The sequence below is a fragment of the Cupressus sempervirens genome, chromosome 6 (genome assembly GCF_028749045.1).
Source record: "Cupressus sempervirens isolate cs-2001-9-10 chromosome 6, ASM2874904v1, whole genome shotgun sequence".
Classification (NCBI taxonomy): domain Eukaryota; kingdom Viridiplantae; phylum Streptophyta; class Pinopsida; order Cupressales; family Cupressaceae; genus Cupressus; species Cupressus sempervirens.
The window spans coordinates 45,625,006-45,640,617 of NC_143123.1; the positions used below are offsets into that span (position 1 = coordinate 45,625,006).

At 33.1% G+C, this 15,612-nt stretch overlaps 1 protein-coding gene across 1 annotated transcript; it reads right to left on the reverse strand.

The window, feature by feature from the left end:
• Positions 1-1,099: 1,099 nt before the first annotated feature.
• Positions 1,100-3,758, reverse strand: LOC149551046 (uncharacterized). The gene is made up of 5 exons (XM_089786613.1): positions 3,626-3,758; positions 3,402-3,547; positions 3,265-3,298; positions 2,897-3,174; positions 1,100-2,171 (listed from the first exon to the last, which is right to left on the reverse strand). The coding sequence occupies exons 1-5, from the start codon at positions 3,687-3,689 to the stop codon at positions 1,398-1,400; spliced, it is 1,296 nt and encodes a 431-aa protein (XP_089642739.1). The 5' UTR covers positions 3,690-3,758; the 3' UTR covers positions 1,100-1,397.
• Positions 3,759-15,612: the final 11,854 nt, after the last annotated feature.

The following is a 15,612-nucleotide window of genomic DNA, read 5'->3' on the forward strand; positions in this document are numbered from 1 at the left end:
ACTAGAACCTGGCAGATTTTGAATTGCTTAAAAACTAAGTCCAAAATCAAGTTATCAGTTCCAATCAGAGGATTCTTTAGGCTAGCAAAATGTTGAATTTAAGATGGTGCATGTTGCAGAAATAATAGAGGCATGAATCAAGTTTTTATTTTCCGCAATTTATCATTTGAAGGATGAAAAACAGACAACAATTTCATGTAGGTTTTGCGAGGGCTTGACTGCATATAATTGTCAAGGGGCTAGATTTTTTACCCCTCACGGCACCGGCGATCTCCATGATTTGGGACAATCGCGGACAAAGCCTTCCACCAAAGATCCAAGCTCAAGCACCTGCAGCACACACTTGTTAATGCAAACACCGAATCTTCTTGGTCTCGATGCAAGGGTCGCAGTGCATAGCTCGGGGAGCATGCATAGTTGAGCAAGGGGAGCTATGGTAGTTCCAGGCATTCAAGGAGTGACGAAGAAGTGATTAAGGGGTGATATGGAGACTCAAGGAGTTGGGATCACATATGGCCAGTGTTAGTAGCAGGAGTGTTATGGGGAACGCCAAGGCAAAGACATGAGGGGCTAAGTAAGGGGTTTGACATGGGTTGGACAGGAGTAGAGCTTTGAGCTCGAGGATGCGTGCAAGGTGCAGCAAAGGAAGTAGAGCCGAGGAGGTTTGATATGCACTATTCCACAGGGGTGTGTAATAATGCAGTCGGGTGTGTGGGCACTTGATGAAGATTGGAGTTAAGGCATAGTCTGGGTGAACAAAAATGGCTAGTCTGCAATGGGAGTTGCCAGTAGGGGTTACCAGTGCCACGTGAGGTTGAAGATTCTAAAGGAGAGGCGCGTCCTGGGCACAAGCTAAATCCATCCCCGTGACAATAATAAACACACAACAAAATTGAAACACAACACCAAATATATTAACTTGTAGCATGTATATATTTTTCTGAGACATAGCCTATTGTTGAACTCTTACACCTAATACTGATGCTTTGAAGGCTACAGCTGCTTTCTGGAGAAGAACCACAATTAGTATTACTTGATTTATTACAGGTATATTACACTTATGTGTGCTATGTCTATTTAATGCAACGTAAATATACAGTTGGGAAGCAATGCCATTTCCCTGCTTTATCAGGCAATGGTTATTATTATTAATGCTTCAAATGTTCAAAAAAGTTCGTTACTGATAGAATCTTTGATGCTAACATTTTGATCTTTGAACCAACTTCACTTTTTGGGTAGAAAGCCAAAAATAAAGGCCTCAATGCAACGGCGTACAAATCTCTGAAGGCTAACTACAATACGTTGAACATTTCGAATCAAATCAGTTGCAGGTTCATTGGGTACAGAAATATACAGTATATCAGTAAATTGAGCACTTGTATATGCTATCACATGGATTATTTTGCTGGAGCCAACCAACGATCAAGAGAAAGTTGCTTTGCTGGAGGTTTGAAATGTGGCTTATGAGTTCTTGGACAGAGCCATTTATCAGCAGATTGCTGAGGTTGAATGTTTCCAGTGTCTCCTAAGGCTTTTCTCAAGCCATCTCTGCTAGAATTCCTGGTTGTTGTAAATGATGGCATTGAAGCCAATTCCCTTTGAAACAGATTCTCCTTCTCTTCTTGCGCTATTTCTGAAATGGGTTGAAATTTTCTGGATTCTGATAGTGGTTTTGTGAACTTGTCTGTTCTAAAACTTTGAGTTCTTGATGATGGCAATAGTGTTAGCTCCTCTTGAAACGAACTCCAATGTTTGGCCAACCCTGTGTCAGAAATCCATAGGTGAGGAAATGAAGGGAGCTCCTTTGCATTTATTACTTTATTGTGCTCCGATTCATCCTCGGTTTCAGAATCAGGATTAACAGCATTGTTTGTTTCAGAATTAAAATCAACTGCGTCTTGGGTTTCAGAATCATGACCAACGGCATCTTTTGTTTCCAAGTCAGGATCAACCACATCCTCTGTTTCAGAATCAGGAACAATGATATCCTCTTTTTCAGAAGTGGAATGAATTGTGTTCCGTGCTCCACAACTTTGCAGAGAAGGCAATATTAGATTTTCTTCTTTTCTCTGATCAAATTCTCCCCGCGGCTCATGTTCATCAAAAACTGCATCAAAGATTGTTGCTTCTGATGTGGCATCTACGTCTTTAGTCTCCCTTGCTGATGAACTCTGGCAAACATCAGGAAGTAACTATCACTTTCCAAATGCAATAACCAAACACAAATAGAAAGTATCATGATCAAAAGCCGGTATAGTGCCTAGGTGAGCAGTACTCATCCTAAACATGATACTGTTCAATCAGTTGGGCATATAGTTCGATGTTAAGCAGTTGTATTAATATGGATTTTGCGAATTCATGAGCCTTGGTTTTATTCAAATCGGGTCTTCGGGCCAAAAGCTAATGGGCACAAAGTGTAGACAGTGCGCAAAGGTAAACTGCAAATAATGCATCTGATATGCCCAAGAGATGTTCTCACGGGAGGTAAGAGGTGGGCTTTTAACATGGGACACATTCATATCTTATTGGTAATGACTTCGAAGCTAGAAGATGTTCTAAGCTTTATGATTCATTGTCCTGTTCATTCCGAGGACTTCATAACCCTCACAATCATAAATTCCTTCTACGACGGTGTGTCTTCCAAAATTATCTACGAACAGAAAAAAGATTTTAAAAAAACATAACCAGATGATTCTCTCGGCTTGATGATACATGGAACACATTCATAACTTATGATAATGACTTCAAAACTAGAAAATGTTCTCAGCCTCATGATTCATTCTCCAGGTCATTTTGAGGACTAGATAGCCCTCACAATCATGAAATTCTCCTTAGAAAGTGTGTCTTACAAATTACCTGGGAACAAAAAATTAAAAAGCGCAATCAGAAGCTGCACCTGATCATTTATTCTCTGTTTCTTGAGCGTGGAGCTAAAATACAGATCCTCTTTGTTTTCAGCATCGTCATCTCCAGATAAAAGCAATGCGTCCCAATTCTTCCGAGAGAAAACTGATATCTCCTTAACATCTTTCTGGATCTGTGCAGGAGGTCCTTTCAACTTTGTATTGTCAAATTGAGAGTAAGAATCGCCAAGTTTCTCATCGAAGTATTTTTTATGTGGAGGCTCTATCCTATGTCTCAAAATCCAATCCCTAAGATCTAGCTCCGGAGGCTCTGATTCAACAATACAAAAGAAAACAGCGATAAGCCCAAATTTTTAGAGTGGAGCGCAAAAAAAAATACCACCCAATTTGAGCAATTTACCAGATGGTAGAGATAACCCTTGAGTTTCAAATTCCTGTTTGAGAAAAAGGCAGAGATGCTGCGGATTAGCAAGAGGGTTTGTTTCTACTGGCTAAACAAGAACAGAGGATATTAATTTTTTAATGGATCATACTAACCCCTGTTTCAATGCCTACAGCAAATCCTTGGGAATCCCATGGCAAGCCCAATGAAATTGATGAAGAATCAAGTGAGCATGATGGCAGTCGAGGATCGCCTACATCAAATAATGAATCGTGCAGCTCCAATGGACTTGAATTTGGTTCTGTAAAAACATAACATGTCTTTAAACTTGAAGCAGGAAGAAAGATGACATTTCTTAATTTATAAGTCGAAGTGATACCTGCAGCATTGGGAGGGCGCTCGGGAGAAGTGGGAGAGTGAGCGCCTGAATCCAAGCACTCCATTCCTGCACAGACATTCGATTTGAATGCCACCTTTAAATATTTTGCATTCCCTCCAGCTTTTCATTTTCAAATTTTGCGTAGATGAGAGCGTATTGTACATTCATAAATTCTCATCGAAATTTATTATTACCGTGTCCAACTAATAGATTTTAACAGTTAAAAAATTGGATATTTTTTAAACACTCCGTGGAAGGGTAGAGTATAAGCAATGGAAGGGTTTGGTTTCTCTTGAATTTATATGGAATCTTTAAAAAAAATTGTTAAAGGAAATTTGAATACAATTTAAGATCTTTAAGTTTAGCAATCTTGTGGGGTCTCAACCTTAGAGATTATTATTATTATTATTATTATATGATGAAGATAAGTTGTAAAGGATTTTTAGGTTAATTTTAGATTTTATTTTTATGTTTATGTCTAAGGGTGTCATCTTTTTATTTTTTATTTTTCATTATAAGATTTAGTCATTTATAATTTTTCTCCTAATGATAAAGATTATGTATACTAGAGTGCTTTTTTTTTCTTTTCAACTTACTTTCGTTAGGTTATCTTTTGTTTAAATCTAAGGTTTTTGCTAAGTATTGCTACATGATTCATATGAGTCTCTACGTGCACTGATTGAACAGAGGATAGGGGTCTCTCATGATTCATATGAGTCTCTACTTGCACTTTGGTTAGGTTAACTTTTGTTTAGTACTAAGGTTTTTGCTAAGTATTGCTATATGATTCATATGAGTCCTAGGAATTGCTTATGTCATTCAATATCAATAATTTCCTACCTTGGATCAAATTCAAAATCTATAGAAAACCTCAATCAGCTTAACACAATTGGAAAATTGACGTCAAAAAATTAAAATTGTTGATCCATCTACTTCTTTCTTGACGAAGTAGCTATGTACAGACTTAAGTGTAAAGCATTTTACTTGAAACCCTAGAGTTTTATTTAAGGACTCGTCCTTATTTATCAAGGATGTCCAACAAGGTTATGGAATGATCATTACTTGCAAACATTGAGGAATAATAAAAAGAATTGTCTATTAGTATGTGTATGCCATGAACATGCTTGGATATATTATATGATAGCATGCTTTCAAGCTCCACACAAAATCATTAACGTGTTTGTTCACGATCATGTGTAACGGAACTCAAACGGCAATAAATTTTTCACTCATGGTGTTTATAATCTTCTCTTTGGGGATGATCCCCCTCTCTATATGTGAGGGTGACATTGATTCTACACCCAACTTAGCAATCACGTGATTGTCAATCATTATGTACATGATATCAAAAACATTTGAATAAAATATAAATAACCATATTCTTGTACTCATTAATGAAATATTCAAGTCACATTAAGTGCCACATCCCTCTTGTTCATTAATACTCTGTTGTGATTTGTATTGATTTCATAGATGTTTATATTTTATGTAATGCAATAGTACATAGCTTCAAAATGTATACATGGAAAGACTTGATGTTATGATCATAATTTTGTTTTGCAATTAGATATATCACACATGTTTTATAATTGAAATGATTCTAGACTAACTACATTTCTTTATCAAGTAAAGGATTGTCCTCTAAGGAATAAGGGAAAGTATCATTGGGTATGAGAGGTAAACTTGATCATAGGTTTTGAGCTATCTAGGCTCCTAAATTCTAAGCATTAACTAAGTCATGTTCGATACTAAACTTATAAATTCTTATGTTCATTAAGCCCTTGACAATCCGCTAAGCCACTAGGGTTTACTTTGACACGAACTTATGACATTGACATAAGTCTATATCCACTCGATATTTATATAAGAGTTGAATTATTAATCACTTTGGATTAATTATTTTAAACAAATTTTTGGTTTAAGGTAAAAACAGGTTTTGAAGGGACCCTGAAACCTTGTACACAAGTAAAAAGCTCCCACTAAATAGCATTACATGCCAAGCATCCCATAATTATTTTAATAAAGTTAATATTCACGTGTTTCTACAATTTAGTAGCATGCATGGTATGTATATACACATGTATAAATGTGACACGTGTATCATAATAATATTTGTGTATGTATACAAATGTGTGTGTGTTTGTGTTAATTAGAAATATTATGTGCACATAAACATATGATAATATTTTAAAACATTAATAATAATGGTTATCATCAATCATTATTAGTCCATGCCTATACATAGGCAGGGAACTAATGTTTCCAAAAGTGGGTCACAATTATTTTTTACATATGACTAAAACTAGAGAATTTCTAAAGTTCAAAATTTAGTTTATTTTTAAACTAATTTTCAGTCACTAATTTCTCTTTTATGATTTGTTGGATTGAATTTTTCGAGAGGTATTTTTTTAATTTAAAAATTATCAAAAATAGAAGTTCTTCAATTTCTTCATTTTGTAGAAAGTTTTTGAGTACTCCACGAGCTACAGTTAAATAAAAGTTAAATATACTTGGTCGTTGTAGTTCCAAGCGACCACATCTACATTTATGAAAAAGAAAATAAAAATGGACAAGGCATGTGAACTTTCACCCAAATGGCTCAAAAAAAAGGTCTCATCAATAGTAAATGATTGCAAGGCGTATACGAAATAGTTGCTTGCTTCTCAAGCATTGAAAAAATGTTATTTGCCACCGATACACTAATTCTGAAATCTTTAGGCACAAACCTAGGTTACAAGGGAATCATAAGGTTACAAGGATTTTTACATGGATTAAAAAATATAATCATTTAATCGAAGAAATTTTAGAATTTCATAAAACATGTGCCTACCAAGTCTGTAGAAATAGGAAGTCTCTAGAAATAGTATTCTTATTAAAATTTGTGGAATTCAGTTTGGGAGTTCATTCAAGGTTGTAATCAATAGCTATGGATATTTGTTATTATTATTCTTAAAATTATTGGTTGTATTTGGGCATCAAGACTCGTACAAACGGATTTCTCACTCTAGCTTTATTATGATTTTATGCTTTTTATTTGTAATATTTAAAATATGAGATTTATTATTTTAAAAAAAATTAGATTAATTTTATTTATCAAAATTACATTTTAATATATAATTATAACATTTTTATCATGATTCTTTATTATTTAATTATAAGGATTAAAATTTTATGCTAAAAAAAAGTTATAATATTAAAATTAAAATTAAATTATTAAGAAAATATAATTAATGTTGTGTATTGTAATTAGACACCATGGAGCATAAGAAGATGAGATTTCTGAATTTGGAGGTTAAAATCAAGGGGCATGTGCAGGGCTAGAGGGATTTGTCCAAGAAGGACTATGGAGTAAAAGACAGAGTTTTTTCTTCCCAGTTTAATCTAGCACCTTCCTACATCCTTGATATCCATGAGCTACAATTGGATGAGAAGACACACAATTGACAATTCTTATCAAATGTATATTATCAAAATTTCCAACAAATGCAAAAGTATGCATGGATAAGTGTACTATATCTAGAAATTATCTTCTCACAATTACATCACAACTATGCAGATGTAAGTAAATGTTGGGAATGGTTGAAGTAGCTTTCATATGTAAGAATTACCACCACCATCACTACGAAAAATTTGTCGTTTAAGGCATTCTTATAATTCCTCAATCAGCTTCATTATAAAGGCGTTAACACTTTTTTACTTAGCATAGCTCTAGTGTAGTTGTAGACAAGGATATAAATCATAAATTTGAAAGTTCTCATCACATTCCTTCACGTGGCTAGAACATGGCTAGTACTTCCAATCTTGAACCTTGCTGAGCACTGCTCATTGACCATGACCTTGTCATCATCTTGCACCCAAGCAATTCGGTATGGATGCGGATGTTTTTGTCTCTTCAACTTCAACTTGGTAACCATCATTTCAGACACTAGATTATTAGTACTTCCACCTTCATTTACTTTCTCACACTTGTGAGGCGGGGACTCGAGCTCTATCAGAGCTCTTGTTTAGATAGATACTATTTTAAATGGTCAAGAGCCATGTATAAGTGGCATTATTATGTTAACCTCTTTACATCTATTGTGGTAGTGATTTTATGCCAACCACGTTGACAATAAAATCCAAGGAAAAGACAATGATAAATGGGTGTATTAGCAACTTCTCATGGGGAAGTTTAGAAATGTATTTGAAAGTGAATTTGTGCTGAGATATTTTTAACACCACCACTATATCATAATTATGGTATAAAATAAAAACATAACTCACCAAGTGTTAATGAACTTCCAATGAAGATACTTGTTAGCCACATAATGTAGCATGGAAACAAACATTTAAACCCCACAATATGGAATGACTATCAAAGACCAATGAAATGAAATTCATTTTAAATGATTTTGCATTTCATGAAACACAATAATATATTTATAACACCTTCTGAATTCAAGAAGGGGATAAAAACATTTGAACTTGAGATATTATTGTATTGTCCAAAAAATTAGCACTCATAAAGATGCTCTAGGACCTATTAGACCCCATTTTGGTGATTTCAAGATCCTAATGTCTTTTATAATTGATCCTAGTAGACTATCTTTTCTCCCCCTGCTTATTTATACTCTCTTTGACCTCCACTTAATTTGAGCCTATTTCTCGTGGGACATGTTGCCAATGACAATGTATCTATGGATTTTGGGGCCCAAATTTTACTTGAGGCCTAGTGCATGGTTTTTATTAAGAGATTTTCCTAGTGTACCATCTTAGAAAGTAAGCACCGATTAATAGGAATCCCAAGGACTCGTTGAGCCCATTTTAGTGATCTCCTATAGTATGGATGCATTTATAATTGATTTTCTCACATTTCCTTTTGATTTCTCACTAAACCACTTATACACTCAAGATCCCTGAGGTTCTACTTTGAAATTAGAGACTCTCTGGTATATTTCTCACATGTGTGACCTATACTTGGGTATAGGTTGAGGTTTCCCTATACTCGAGGATTTAATTTTGCAAGATTTTGGGGCCCATTTTGGGATATTTCATTTTTACCCACACAATACAATCAAACCTCTCAATTTTGGAGCTCAAAAGTACTATAAAAGGAGTCTTTTCCCTTCATTCTCACATCTCTCAACATCCAAGAAATCCATCAATTGCAAGACATAACATAATACCAAGGTGTATCCAAGATCCTTTTGGTATTTCTTATAACAAATAAATAAGGGTTTGGCTCCAAGATTTTAAGGTTTTCATCCATTCATTCAAGTCAAATCTTTTATTGATTAAGTGAGTTCCCTTTTTTCATGATGGATTAGTAGAGGAATTTCTAATAGAGCAAGATACACACATTCTTCTCTCATTTCCTCCATTCAAATTATCAAGTATGCATGCATTCATGATCTATGATTTGGTGATTGTAGATCCATTTCATCTGTAAAGACACCCTAAATCTTATAGTATACATTCTACATTCTACATTCTACATTCTACATATGCATACACGTACGAGCATACACACATCTTTGTGGATATAGTAGACTCACATCCATTCGTGAAGGTTTGAAAAGCAAGGTAAATATTAACATTTTTCTTAGATTACATGCTTTACTTGTATAATTTCAAGGTTAATTCCTAAATAGAGGCTTGGCCAAGGATAAATCCTTCCCCCTAACAATTTCCCTTTTTCTTGTGTGTAGGTGTAGATTTGTAGATTTTGGGATTTGTAGTTTACAAATATAGAGTTGTAATTTCTATAACAAATTTGAGATTTTTCAATTTCTAACCTCCCATGTATAGGTCAAATTCAACTCATACCCAGATAGCTGGCATATTCTTTGGACCATCAGATTTTTGAGTTTGTAGCTTCAACATCCTCGATTTTAGGTCCAACTCTATTTCCAGTTTTGACACGGTCTAATAGTCCTTTTTTCAAATATGAACTTGCATCGTCTACTAACCCAAAAGGTGAGTTCATTCCCCTCTTTGTCATTTCATAGAACTTACTTTGGTACACTGCATTAGATCTTGTATTGTCTATCATTCTATTTTCATTACTTTACTTGCATATCATTCAACGCAATTATATTTAACAAGAAGAAACAAACAAAAAAACACAAAAAGGGACCTTAGAATTAAAATCCCTTAAAGGATTTAGATCTTGCATTGGCCCCTTACATCTACTTGGGTTGTGTAAATCTGATTTAGGTCCTCCATGGGAATCACAATTTAGGGTCCCCATTTTCAAATTATATAGATTTTGGTGGTCTACTATTGATCACCAATTTATATGTTACATTTTGGTGAACATGCCTCTTTCATGTTTCATGCTTTTGATTTGGTAGTTTGATCTTTATTCTACGCATTAGATTTTTTTTGATACATTCTTAGTCTCCTCATAATTACATTACATCTTTCTTTCCTATCATTCCTTTGTGTAAAAGCTTTATCACTTGAGTCTAGCCCATAACATTCCAATTAGGAGAAGTCGTAGACTCATAGGTTCTTTTGATCCTAAATCTCCCTTTTTTCCTAGGAATCTTGATGAAGTCAACATGCATTGTAGTGATACCAATTGCATTACCTTAAAAGTTTCTCTCACTCAAGTTGACAAACTCGCTCATTATTTTGAAATTTTGTAACATTGATTAGCTCAAGAGAATCATCATCCTGAGGCAATTTCTTCTTCAAAAGGCCTAAAGAAGATTATCCTTCATGATGAACATGTTATTCACCTCTTGCATAGTATTCCTTACCTCATTGACTCTAATGTTAAACCTATTTTTTAATGTGCTTAGGAACGAGGAAACAAATTTAGTTACAAACTAGTAGTTGATGATTGAAAATTGAAAAGTCCCTAGTTTTTCTTGAAATAAAAACCCTGTCTCATAAATTACCAACATACATCCATAGTTTAGCTTAGTGGTCATGGTGGTGATCTTGCCTTCCATCAATAAAATAAAAAACTAAAATTTGTTAATCATTATTTATCAACAATATTTTGTTCCTAAGAAGAGGAAATAAAAAGTACACGCCCTTATTTTGGATCTATCTCTTGGCATGTACAAACCCCCAAAGTGCCTCAAAGGCACTGTGATCTGCAATACAGTCGACAAAAGCAACAAGCAAACCCTGCAAAGAAAATGACCATTAAACACTTCGTTACAAAAATAAAAGAGAAGAAAACCCAAGAAACAACTAATTCTCTACCCTACTTTCTATCTCTCTCATAAAAAATTCACACAGTGACGGATGAAACTACTCTACAACAAAACCATCAAAAGATGAAGGAAAAGCAGGAAACAATGAAGAATGATGAAAAAAGTGAATAACCACCCATAATACCATGACCAAAAATAGGTAATGCTCTAGTATTTCTTACAATAAAAAACCATATATTATATTTAATAAACAAATGTCAATAGTTTGGGTTGTTGGTTGTGGTGGGTATCTTTCCTTCCACAAATCAAACAAAATGTCATAAATAAATAACTAAAATCTAAATTTTGACAAGGAAAAGATCAATAATCATTTCGCTAAAAAATGAAAGAGAAAGAAAAGCCAACAAAATGACATTCTCTATACCTGGACCTACTTCGGATCTCACACTTGCTAACCAAAAATCCCCTAAAGAAATGCACGATACTCTACTCTGCAAAAAAACCAAGGAAACGAAAAGGATAATGTAGAGGTAGTTGAGACAAGCTCTCACTCTTCAACAACAAACCCCCAAAGCAGTTCTTGTAACTCTGCTTGCAACAAAACTAGCAAAAGATGAAGGAAAATAAATGGTGGATATACCAAGCGAAGCATGAAATACTTGAAGAAAACCCAAAAACATACACATTATTTATTCTTAACCCTCCTTCAACTCTCACGATTATCGAAAAAAAATTGCAAAGTGATGCACAAAAATATGCTCTACAACAAAACTAGGGATTTAGGCGAAGGAAAATGCAATAGGATCAAAAGTAGCAGAAATGGGGAATGAAAACCCACAAAATATTATCATAAGTCTTCTAGATTCAATTGTGCATTTAATTTTAGCATCAACATTTCAGATCATACTCTGTTATCCATCATTAGGATGAATGAGAACAAAAGATGTAACAAAAAACATTGGCAATACTAATTAAAGGATGATATGTGTGCATGGAATTGAATGTCACTAAACACTCATGGTCTTCTAGTGACACTACACACCTTAGATTGTGCAAGGAAAAATGATAGTTTTAAAAACAAAATAACCTACCAAGAAAAAAAACCCCAAATGGCCGATAACTCTCCTATAGAAAAATCCCAAACAAATGCCTGTCAAAGTAAAAAAAATCCAAGAAACAATAGATTCATTTGAAAAAAAAAAAAAAAACTACAAACAAAAATTTTATGAACTCTTATCATTTTATGTCACCCATGTAGTATTTATAATGATCTTGGTCCATTCACATTAAATAGATGTGACCTTAGGGCCATTGTCACAACCAACTATAGATCAAACAAACCAAGGGCTACAAAATTTTGTGAACAATCAAAAGTACAAAAAGAAAAGAAACTATAAGTTGCACATACTAGAACATAAATGTATTCATACAAGAGACACTTGTATGAAAAACCCCACATAATCACAAATATCGTCTATACAAACCAGCCATCATAGCCATGAATTTCTTAAAACCATTCCACCATCAACATCATGAAGTGGATTCTCCACTGTCATTATGAAGAGTTTTACTTGAAGCCTTGGAATTGTATTTAGGGATTTACCCTGATTCATAAGGACATATAACAATATTACTTACAAACATCAAGGAATATTAAATAGAGTCATCTAGAAGTATTAACATTTCATTTCCATGCTTGGATATGTTACGAGATGACATGTTTTCAATATTTACAAAAGGTTATTGATTTATTTATTTATGATGATGTGTAATGGAATTTAGATGGCATTCATTTATCTGTCCACAATGTCTATAATCTGTGCTCTAAAGATTCTCTCCCTTTCCATCTAGAAGGGGAAGTGGTTCTTGCATCCAACTTAGTAATCATAATGTTAATCAAACATTTACCTTATTAGGAACATTTGAAAATAATGTTAATAATCATACTTCTCTAATCATTAATGGAAACATTTCAATCACATTAAGTTCATAATGGAACATTCATCTTATGTAAAATCATTCTTGCTTGAATTGTTACACAAATATTAGCATGAATGCTTAAAGTATATCTATTTTAAAAAGGTGGGGTGTAAAATATCCCAAGCTACATATGAAGCTTCTATCTTGAACATCTAGTAGATTAAACTGTAGTGAAGGTAAAATATTTTGAGTGTACGATGATTGAATTTCTAAATAGAATAGAATTTTCTTGCACCAAGGATGTATTATATTGTGATATTACCATGCATATAAGTACAATAAAAAGGGGGAAAATTTTTCATTTTATTCCAACTAGCAACACTTGAAAAAGGTGTCAAATACTTCACTCTTAAATAATAATTTACCACATTTTTTTAATAAATAATAATTATACATTGTGGAACTAAAATAATACAAGGTAATGACAAGTAAATTGTTTAACAAAAAATTCACATCAAAGTCTATTGTAAAGTCTCTTATCTAAACAAAGTAGCTTGTTATGGTTGAAATCTTTAGCAACTTGTTACTCTCGAGCTCCACACTTTTTTATCCTTAAACTATTATACTAAATTTTTGAATGATTATAGATGGCCCAATGCTTGTAACATTTACTCTTTTCCCCTTCAAACTAGATACAAACAACTCCTTCCCCCTATTTTCATCTCCCATCAACTCAATAGGAAGTGGCATTGCACATTTCTTTGGTTTGAAGGGAACAAGCTCAACTATCAAATGTGGAAGTTGAAAGAAGACAATTGCAATTCTTAGTATGGAGAGTCTTGCATGTCAAGCTTCCCATTGGTAATCATCCCAAGTTTGTTTCTCCCATATCTACTTGTCTTTTTTGTGCCACTATGGAATCTATAAAACACACGATCTCATGCTCATAAATTGTGGCACTGGTTATTTATTTCATTGTATACTTTATTCCCTTATTCATCATGTTGGAATGCAACTCTTTATGGTGCTTTCTTCTTACTCCTTAATGTTATATCACACACATACAAAAAGAGATTGTCAATTTGTTTTTGGAAGTTTCACTTATCGGTGTCTTTTCTAATGTCATTCTTCCTCTTCAACTACAAGCTAATATGATTTGTGCTAATGTATCTCTCCATATTGTCAATTTACAAACAACTTAGTCTAACAGTGTCTTTTCTAATACCATTATTTTCCTTCAATTATAAGGTAACATGATTTTTGCTAATAAGTCTCTCCATATTATCAATCTGCAAAAAATCCAATCTACATAATGAGAAAAGACATGATCTCATGCAATGATTAAAGTCTAGTGATCACTTTTTTTGACAACTGAACAAAATATGCACGGCTTGAAATACCAACATTGTGAATTTATTTTCTTGAATAATATTGATATCCATGTTTGTAGTTTTGTTCACAGTGATATTGATCCAACAATTGAATGTGGGAATTGTTAGTTTGTGTTTATTATAATATTAAAATTTGTAGTAATTATTGTTATGCTTGTTGGTTTGTATTTGTTGCAACAAACATCTATAATACTTTGTTTCTATTTAATTTTTGTTTATAAAATTTGACTTATTTCATTTGGAAAAGTAAACATTAGTAAAGGTTAGATATTTTAATACTTGAGATTTATAACTAAATTTATATTTTCTATTATACCTTATTGTCTTCACATCTTTCAATCCTTATGGCTGAGTTGTAATTCTAGAATATATTTTGTTTTCATTCAACTACCTTATGATAATGCTTGAGGTTTGTCACTACAAATTCAAAATAATAAAATATTATACCATATCTATACTCAAAATTATATATCATAAATAAACACACTCCTCACTTTCTCAATGTTGATAAAATTACCATTCAACTTAATCTTGACACTTTAGGGTGTCCCTATTAATTTCTTCTTCTAGTAATACTCTCTTTCTTAGATGATTTTATTTTCAAACAAAACCTAAATTATACTATCAATCCATAAAAAGTGGTATTCACGTTTTCATATAAGCCTCTCAAATTAATCAATGTACGCCCTACAAATTTGTGTTCCTTCTTAGCATAATTGGAATTTATCCCTAATAATGTGTGTTGCTTCCCAAACAGACTTTCTTATGTTGACTATTTTCAAAAAGACTTTAGTCAAACTATTAAACAATCAAATGTACTATCTAATTAGAAGCAAATTGTAACAGGAAAATTTACTTTCCAATTAGAAGCAAACTGTAAGATTCCCAAACAATCAAATTTATTGCCCAATTAGAATTTTGCCTTAATAATCGTGTTGCCTTCCAAAGTAATTACAAACCCTTAATTATTGTGTTTGAGAAGTTTTTCTTCCTGATTTTTTTGAATAAAAAGTTGTGACAAATTTCATTATTTCAAATCAAATTAAACTATTCAAAAAAAAAAGAACAAGGGGATATTGGAATAATATACTAGGAACTCTTGCAAAAGGTGTAAAAGTTTCACTCTTAGAGAATAATATACCATTTTTTTATATCGTTTCTTACTCCCAACATTTAAACTCATATTGCCATCTCTATTCTTTTTTTATTACTATTCATACATGCCACATTTTTTAATTAAAAATATATATACATTGTGGAATTAAAATTATAGAAAGTAATGACAAGTGAACTATTTCAAACAAAAAATGACATCAAAATATATTGTGAGGTCTCATATCTAGACAAAACAACTTGTTATTGTTGAAATCAATCATCGTTGAAATCAAGCATATTGTCTTCTAAGCCCCACACTTATTTATCCTACGACTATTATGCCAACTTTTCAAAATATTGGAGATAACCTAAAGCTTGCAACATTTTCTTGTTCCCCTAGGAAACCATTTACAAACAAATTCTTCCCCCTATG